We start from the raw sequence: 8,912 nt of genomic DNA, 5'->3' as shown, positions 1-8,912 counted from the left end.
TGCAGATGGTGAAATGGGTTGGAAGGTCAGGTACAATTTTAATGAACCTTTAAATTCGCCAAAATTTGAGGTTTTTTTTTTTCTTTTCTTTTTTCTCCTTTTTGTGTTAACAGCACACAGAAACCTGACGTGCGAATGCTGAAGTGTTATTAACTACATTTTGATTAGAGGGTTTTTTTTGTTTTTTTTTTTGCGCGAAATTCTCCGAGATAATTAAAATTATTTTAAGGATCGTCCAGAAATCAATGCAGATGGTAATTTCAGGCTTATCCCAGGTATGCACAGGAAAGATAAGAATGATTAAATCCACCGGCGCATTAATGAGTATGAGATGTAAAATAATCCTAAAAGGCATGGCAGAGTTGCTGCAGGAGAAGCCAAATGTCAAGTGCCATTTTATTTTATGGAGGATCCTTTTTTCTTTTTTTTTTTTTTTTTTAAAGGGACACGGTTCTTTCTTATCCAAACTGAGCCTTCAGAGCCTCTAAGATCTCATACAGCGACACAAAGCGCACAAGAGCAGCCTGCACAGACAGACGGATTTGTGGCCAGAACACAGGTTGTCCGTCTGAGTTGATTTCAGCGTGAAAACTTGTAAAACCCTTTCCCCCTGTCACGGTTATTGGAAAATGCATTACAGCAATTGTGAAATGTGCTAATTATTAACATATATTTCTTTTTTCTATGTTCCATAAGGTGAAGGTTAGACTAGTTTTTATACAAATCTGTAATCGATTTCTGCAGCAGTAAACAGCACAAATCTACGTTTGATTCAGTCGCCCGGCGCAGTAAAAGAGATGCATTTACGTCTAATCTGACTGAGTTTACTTGGATATAATAAGGAAAATAAACCGATATGATGCCTGTGATGGAAGCTGCTGTAAAAACATTTGGTTAGTCATTTGGCTTGGAAATGAGAGGCTTATTTCTGAAGACGCTGATTTAGGCTGCAGCTCGCATGCTGCAAATGAGACTCTCAATATTATGGCCGTAATTAATTGCGCAAATTTGTTTCTATTAAATAAAACTAACACATACTGAGAAAACTCTATTAGCCTTAATTAAGCTTGATATCCTAATTTAGGAAATGTGTCGTTGAAAACAAGGCGTTTTGGTAGATTTTTTTCTCTGTCTTTCTCCGATAGTGAAAAGCCCTACCAGCTTTCTGCCTTTGGGCTGCTTTTCCTCCTCTGAGAGTTGGAAATGAGAAATGGAAATGGAAATACCAGGAGGTGCTAAATTAGCTGGCTGATCTGCACTTATTGCCGCATACAGGCCCCTATTACTTTGCCAATCTGTGCCTCTCTTTTAGCATTCCGGGCATGGAGAAGCTTCGAGATAGCAGATTTATCAAATGGGAAAATGAATGCATGATGATCAGTTAAATTGAAAATCAGCGTCTGCATGACAGCCCGACCTGACACCTCCGTAATTAGAAAGAAAAATGATGGCGTCCGATGCATAATAGAGCAAAAACAATTTACACTCTCCCATAATGATCCGGCGTTCAAATTGAAAATTTCTCCGGGTATAAATTGAATTCATAAAGTATGATTCATGGACGACACATCTCCTGGAGGCTGCCTGGGCATATCGATTGATAGTTTGTCTTGAATCATGCAGCGTGCAGCTCTCAGGCAAGAAAAGCTTAACTACTTAAGCAAATCGCTAATTTCACCTTAAGGCCACCAATGTGCAGCCAGCGATACTCCTATTCAGTCTGCTAATGAATTATGGATGAACTGGGCATACGTCCCAAATAGCCTAAGAGTAGCATGGAAAAACACACACACACACACACACACACGCCGAAGAATCTTAAGGGTTATTTGAAATTGGCCCCGGTTATCCCACAATTTAGTAAATACACCTTGTATCCCAGGATTTCTAAAGGACTGACAGCCTATATGAATTTAGCAATTCCCCTCTTGCACAGTGTGAAAAATAGCCCTAATTTAACAAAGGAAAATATTTGAGCTATTGTAATGAAATAAGTATTTAAAAAAAAGACAAACGAGGTCCCCTCAAAATGAGGGTACCCTCAATATAGGCTATATATAAATATAGCCTATATATGAGATGCCTGCAAGCTCACTGATGACTCGAATATTATTGGAAACTGATAGGGACATCATGGAGGATAATAAAAATAAATCAATAAGAATAAACAAACGCCACAGAGCACCACAAGGCATCCATAATCTCAGCACAATAAGCACCATGCAGACACAGAGGATGCACCTCTAACCCACAACAACACCACGCAGGCCTATAATCTTGTGCATGTTCACTGTGTGTGTGTGTGTGTGTGTGTGTGTGTGTGTGTGTGTGTGTGCCATGTTGGCTTGTGTCTGCCCCTGCCCCCCACCAGCCTAATAAGACATTGCTTCCTAGTGCAAACAGCTGCATTGGGGTTGAAATTTATGTAAATATTTTGAAAGGGACACTGGCTCAGAAATTCATTTGCGCCGGCTCAGACGTAAAGCTCACCCCTCTGATTATTTTCAATTTATTTGCAAATCAAGACCCAAAGAGAACACTAAAGGGCTTGTGGATTTTAACAAGGGTGTGAGCAGCTCTACATATTGGCTAGCTGGTCTGGATGTGTGTGTGTTTTGTTTTTTGTTTTTTTGTTTTGTCTTTAGATTTTTTTTTTTTTTGTTATTACATGCCTCACAGCAGCCTCGACATTTTCTTCCCTGGGTCGACTTGATATTGTGGTCAACACCGCTAATATTGCAAAAGGGAGCAGATGTCCCAGATCCTGCACGGCTTCCCTGGGGACCACCAACCCTATTAGAACAAATGTGTTCTGCTATTGTAAATAGGCACGTTTGCCTCAGCCCGTCCTATTACAGCCGACGCATGATCAATAGGCTGATAACACAGAAACATCAATGTAAAGCGACAGAACAATGAGGGATATCATCGAACATCTATCTTAATATAGCCCCGCTACAAGGGACCCTGACAAAGTGGAGAGAGAGAGGGAGAAGAAGAAGAAGAAGAACAAGGAGGGGGGGTTAGGTGGGAAAAAAAAAAAAGCTCATGAAAATGCCTCCCCACGAATCTCCATCTCCTATCCAATATGCACAAACACACACACTCCCAGCTGCCGGGGCTATTATTTTCCTATTTCAATTTGACACCCAGGCCTTTTCATGCTAATTCTATTATTCTTGGAAGTTTATGTGATTTCATATCACTAGAAATCGGTAATGTATTATAACCCCCTTTGAGCTAAAATAAACTGAATCCCCCTGCAGTAGCCACCGGGAAAATAATTACTTTCATATCAAAACTCTGCAGGAGTTGAGCGGGTCCTTTTCGCCTCAGGCTCGTAACCTCATTTCAGTGGGGGCTTATAGATGAATAAATTTGTTAAGGCAATATACAAAGTACAACATGAGATTTCTTAAGAAAGCCCTTCCTACTGTACTACTGCACTGTATGTGCTGCTATTTAAGGTCTCACACGGTTTGAGGTGCTTGTATACAATAGATTTATTTAAGAAAAACCTTACATATATAAATAGTATAATACCTTTTTACAGCTCTTGAGGATTTTTGTTGGTATCGTGGTCTTGTGTGTGTGTTTTGTTTTTGTTTTTTTTTACTTTGTTTTTTTGACAAGTTATCACACATTAAAGGATATCTAGAGACTCCTGACCCACACACACATACACACTCGCAGAGAGAGAGAGAGAGAGAGAGAAGAGAGAGAGAGAGAGAGAGAGAGAGAGAGAGAGAGAGAGAGAGAGAGAGAGAGAGAGAGAGAGAGAGAGAGCACACCATTGTCAAAACATCAGCAGTGGGGAAAACCTAGAGATTAGATGCAAAGATGTAGTTTCTGGTTAAGCTTTGGCCTAATGAAAGGTGTCGTTTAGAGGCTATATCAGTATGTTTCTGCTTTTTTTTTTTTTTTTTTTTTTTTTTTTTTACCCCCAGGGATTTATTCCATGTCGACATCTTCTTTAGAGTCTGTCTTTGTTTCTGCTGGACTGTCACTGAGGACAGACTCGGGGTGGTCGTGGTGGTCCTTGTTCTCTAAATGCTCTTTTCTGTCTGCATCGACAGGCTTAGTGAGTTGTGGACTGTGTTCGTGGGCGAAAGTCGAATCGCTGCAAATAACAGAGGTCTGAGTACTTTTGCCAGTGGAAAAGGCGGCCCTGGACGGGCTGGTGTGCGGTGAACTGGTCTTGTCCTCTGATCCCGCCTGTCCCTTTTGCGTGGCGTCTGCAGGGTCCGGCGAGCCGCTCCTACATCCCGCAGAGCTCGCAGAGACGCTGCAGCGGCCACTGGGCTGGTTTCTCTCCGCCAGGGCGTCACTGTCAGAGTTTGATGCTGCTGCTGCTGCTGCTGCTGCTGTTGATGATGTCTTCAGAGCAGTTTGAGGAACAATGAATCCAAGCGGCTGTGTGATGGGATAGAGTAGGAAGTGTCCTTTCCCTATCAAAGGCCGTGAGGGGGGTAAGGCCGCGGGGTTGCGTCTCGGTCTGGAGTCCGAAAGGAGGCTTTCGACGCTAAAAGGGTTGAGTTTCTGCAGGCTGGAGGCTCTGGTATTGTTGGAGCACAGGCTTGACCGGTGGCTGGCGTCGGGCGAGTCCAGCTCGGATCCGCCAGCATCCCGGTCCAAGTGTCTTTGGTTGTGGTTTTGGGTTTGGAGAGGGTGAGGTGTTTGGTCGCAGCTCGACGGCGTTTGGTTTCCCCCGACAGAGTCTAAAGACTGGTTTGTGTTGAGGTCACTGTCGGTGACGTGCGACACTCCGCTGTCGCTGTCTGATCCCGGGGTGTGAAATAAATCCCCAGACAGGAGCTTGTTCTGGGACTTGAGCAGCCGCCGCTCCTGCTTTCGCTTCTTCTTCTCCAGCCTGTCCAGCTCCCTCCGGGCGATCTCCTCCGGGTCCATGGGCTCTCCGCTGCAGGTGGTGGGGTGGGCGTTGTGAGCAGGTCGACCTGGACCTTTCTTTGTGTTCTCCTTTTTCCTCCACTTGGCTCTGCGATTCTGAAACCATACCTGCAGAGAGAGAAAAAACACATGAAAACATGTGTAATGAGCACTTCTGTCAGTACAAGGGGGAAATTAATTAGAATAAAAATATGTCTGTGTCTTAAGGTAATTAAATAAATAGCGAGGTTACATCTTGCTCTTGCTGTTTTGTGTGCAGGCCTTTAATTAGGCCCTTCATTAAAACCCAATCTGTGCATCATAGCAGGAAAAAGTTGGGATGAAAACAAAAGAAGCTTTGGTTCGACATGATAGCTGAACTATTGGCCAGTTTTACAAGTCTTGATAATAATCTTTTTTCCAATGCAACCTTTGTAACTGCACCAAAACTTTACAAGCTTCCACTCTATCAACAGAAATTTTCATACAGCCAAATATAGCTACTAAAATAATTGATGCAATGAAACCATTATAAACAAGTATGCACTTAATATTTCTGGTCTTTGTTTATCCAGGATTGTCAATAAATGTGAGAAATATTAAGTCAATGTTTCTGACAAAATCATTGTGATAAAAAATAAAATAAATAACTTCAAAATATCAACTGGTATTAAAGGCTTCATTATTTTTCAAAATAAAGGTGCAATACAAATTGATTTATTTGACTAAAATAAGCCATGAAAGGTCAGACAATACACACACGTGCAGGGAGCCCTTTAAATTATTTCAAAATTATTACAAAGTATATATTATGACCTAAAATTGAGCTTTGCTATTTAGATTTATCTACATTTTTTAAAGAAAATTTGAAGCACTGACTCATCATCCACGAATAAGGAAAAAACAAAGGAATAAAGATACACACACAAGCTCAAAATCACATCTAAAAATATACACAAAGGAACAAAATAAATATTTACCTGGACCCTTGATTCTATCAAGTCCAATCGGAGAGCCAGTGCCTCCCTCATGAACACGTCGGGATAGTGGCTCTCATTAAAAGCCTTTTCTAATTCCTCCAGCTGCCAACCAGTGAAATTTGTGCGAGTTCTTCGTCTCTTGCAACCAGGGCTATCTTTGTCTGGGTCCACCGAGTCTGACAGCAGGGCGAGAATAAATGTAAACAATGGATAAATTATTTATTTGTTTATTTGAATAAATACCACATTTTAACAGCATTTTGACAAGGCTGGTCTCATGTGTGAGCAGTCAATTCTGCAAACTTTAGAGCTGAAGAAAGGGGGGGTTGCATCTTGAAACGTTGCAGTCTATTGCACACATGCAGCCTGCAGCTTCTATCAGACCTTCTCTGGGTGAAGAGGAATGCCTCGGATGTTAACACAAGCATTTGCTTGCTCTAGTGTTTACTGGCTGACAGGAACATTGTTTTTGCTTGGTTGCATCTTCGGCTTGTCGGGGATCGAAATGAAGCGGGGAGGCGGAGAACGCTGCTCTGCTTCGCCTTGTGTGTGAGGTTTGGCATGCCCTTTAAAAACACCACCGAGAGGATAACTTGCACCGCAATATCCTGTCTTTGTTTCTGTGTTTGTCTCTGTGCAACCAGCCAACCTTGATGAGAGGTTATTGTGCGGCACATAATGTGGCTTACCTGTCAGTTTGTACTGCTGATTATCTCCATTCATCCCGCAGCCCGAAGACAAGAGGGGGTTGGAATTACCCACTGAAGCCGTGCAGGAACCATTAAGTAATCCGTCTATTGAGAAGGGAACCGCGGACGCAGATTGAAGTTGATGCCCGGCTAATTCGTAAACATGATGGTGGCTCAGATGGTACGGGAAGCCCACCATCCCGCCGAGAGAGCCTCCGAACTGGGCGTGAGGTGGATCCAGTATCCTGCTGTCCATCATCCCGCAGGCAAAAGGAAACGACGTCTGGAGGCCGGTGATGGGAATTTAAAAAGCATGCAGCGAGTGTGGCCAACGAGTAGGGGACATGATGTGAAGGGAGGGATGAGCTGTACTTTATCCACATGAACCTCCCAATAATTAGCCCAGGCTCTGGGAATATGAGACCCAATGAGAAGCGGTAATGGACTCTGACGTCAGAGACGCACTCTGCAAACGCTCCCCGTATCGATTGCTAATTAAAGCTGACATCCACCTCAATAAACAATATCAGAGCTGTCACAACAAGACAGGAGGGCTTTGATAAGAACTACATCGCAACTACACGGGGGACCCACCGGGAGGAAGGGCTCACTGAATCCCGGGAAGGGGAGGCTACAGGCGGATAGGTTAGGCCATTGGCTCCCGGACTTTTTGTTCACTGGAGGACCAGCATATCATACTAGACCAGATAAGACAACAGAAATGATCACATTTGTCCAAGATAATACCTTAGCTGTTTTTATTAGACTTTATTTTTTTTTTTTGTAGATTATTATTTTTGTATATTTGGTGCTTGGCACAGCTCTTGTGGAGGGGGCAGAGAAAAGTGAGAGCTGATTTAAAAAAAAAACAACTGGAAATTACAACTGAAAATATATTGTTGAATTAAAATACTCCTTCCCCCCAGGGATGCCTGCGACCCTCTGTGGACTGTGCGACCCTTTCTCGTCCCTGAGCCCCACTTTGGGAACCACTGAGTTAAGATAACCCCCCCCCCCCCCCTCCATGTTAGTTATGGATCATGATTTAAATACATTAAACCTTTACAATCAGACAGGTTCACATGCAGGGCGTAAAACAAATAGGGTGACTGCTGAAATATGGCCGTGTTTGAGGGGGAGCTGAGACATCGCTGCAGGCACAAAGCGAGAGTGAAACTATAATATTTTACTGTTACAAGGCGAAAGCTTCAGTTACGAGCAACGCTGCGTTATGAGCAAAATATATGACCAAATAAAGGGAAGCTTCAACTACCAGGCTATGGAGACCAGCACAGCACAAGAGCAGAGAATAAAACAGAATAAAAAGCACCACTCTCTTGTGTTCATTACAGACATTCGCAACGTTTCCTGTCAGGAAACCAAATTGGAAAGCCCCTCCACTTGTGCAACCCCATGCACTCAATATGTGACTCGCCTAAATCCTATCTGCTCATTAGGTTTTCAAATAATTAATTCGACTTTATTTATCCCAAGTCTGGCGCTGTCATAATGTTAATCAGAGTTGAAATTTCGCACCCCACTCACTCCCTGACCCTTGGCTCCCGGATTGGCATGTTGTAATAACCTGAATCTCTCAACAGAAGCTGCGATAATTGTTACCCTATTAGCATGCAAATTGTTTAATTAATATTATTATGAGGAAGTATATAATCCGCTCGTCACTTGACCCCCAAGCCCAAATAACAACCCTCTGTATTTCAGCGTGTAGCCCTACATTTTAATGAACTCCTCAGAAATGATCTCGCCTATTTATCCATCTTCCTTTTTAGCAGCTCGTCTTTGAAGCCCCCCCACCCCCCTTCAACCCCCCCCCCCCCCCCACCCCCCCCCCCCCCACCCCCACCCCCTCTGTATTTTAACTTTAATTCTAACGCACACGGACAAGATCTTATGAATAATTCCTCCCCATTCATTTTTCTTTTTTGAACATCTAAAATTCAATAATTGCTTTTCGTCAGTTCCAAGCATATATATGGGCTGTCCCCAACTCGGGCGCTGCACTCACACACACAGGAGCTCAATGAAAAGCAGCCCTTGACACAGTCTCCAGAGACACTGCATTTAAATCCGTTTTTCTACAAGCGGGTGACATTGTCAGATTCTAGCTTTAATTAACCCGATAATAAGGCGAACAAGGCCGGCATTCAGTCGCGCTGTTGCCCTGTCTTGTTACCTTTTTTTTTTTTTTTTACAACTGGCCCTTTTGGCAGCTGTTCAGAGGGGGAAGTAATAATATATATATATATATATATTTATATTCCCTTATTGAGAGTTTTCTGTCGAGTCTGTTGTTGCAGCAGGACACATCGTCTTTATTGCATTTATGTATTGTTGG

General features: G+C 42.9%; 1 protein-coding gene across 1 annotated transcript; it reads right to left on the bottom strand.

The window, feature by feature from the left end:
* Window positions 1-3,484: 3,484 nt before the first annotated feature.
* Window positions 3,485-7,007, bottom strand: uncx (UNC homeobox). Its single transcript, XM_071470789.1, has 3 exons — window positions 6,557-7,007; window positions 5,868-6,043; window positions 3,485-5,016 (listed from the first exon to the last, which is right to left on the bottom strand). The coding sequence occupies exons 1-3, from the start codon at window positions 6,813-6,815 to the stop codon at window positions 3,952-3,954; spliced, it is 1,500 nt and encodes a 499-aa protein (XP_071326890.1). The 5' UTR covers window positions 6,816-7,007; the 3' UTR covers window positions 3,485-3,951.
* Between the last annotated feature and the right edge of the window lie 1,905 nt (window positions 7,008-8,912).

This window comes from Trachinotus anak, unplaced genomic scaffold (assembly GCF_046630095.1).
Source record: "Trachinotus anak isolate AG129_WGS33_773 ecotype Australia unplaced genomic scaffold, CSIRO_AGI_Tana_v1 ptg000003l, whole genome shotgun sequence".
Classification (NCBI taxonomy): domain Eukaryota; kingdom Metazoa; phylum Chordata; class Actinopteri; order Carangiformes; family Carangidae; genus Trachinotus; species Trachinotus anak.
Note: the sequence above shows the minus strand (reverse complement) of the source record. Positions and strands in the feature narration are given on the sequence as shown.

What these genes read in the sequence shown, in the direction of transcription:
- uncx (XM_071470789.1), bottom strand. Translation starts at nt 6,815, where the DNA reads ATGATGGACAGCAGGATACTGGATCCACCTCACGCCCAGTTCGGAGGC. An exon ending in TCAGCAGTACAAACTGACAG is followed by an intron (nt 6,044 to 6,556) that starts GTAAGCCACATT and finishes CCCTGCTGTCAG; the next exon opens with ACTCGGTGGACCCAGACAAA. An exon ending in TGATAGAATCAAGGGTCCAG is followed by an intron (nt 5,017 to 5,867) that starts GTAAATATTTAT and finishes CTCTCTCTGCAG; the next exon opens with GTATGGTTTCAGAATCGCAG.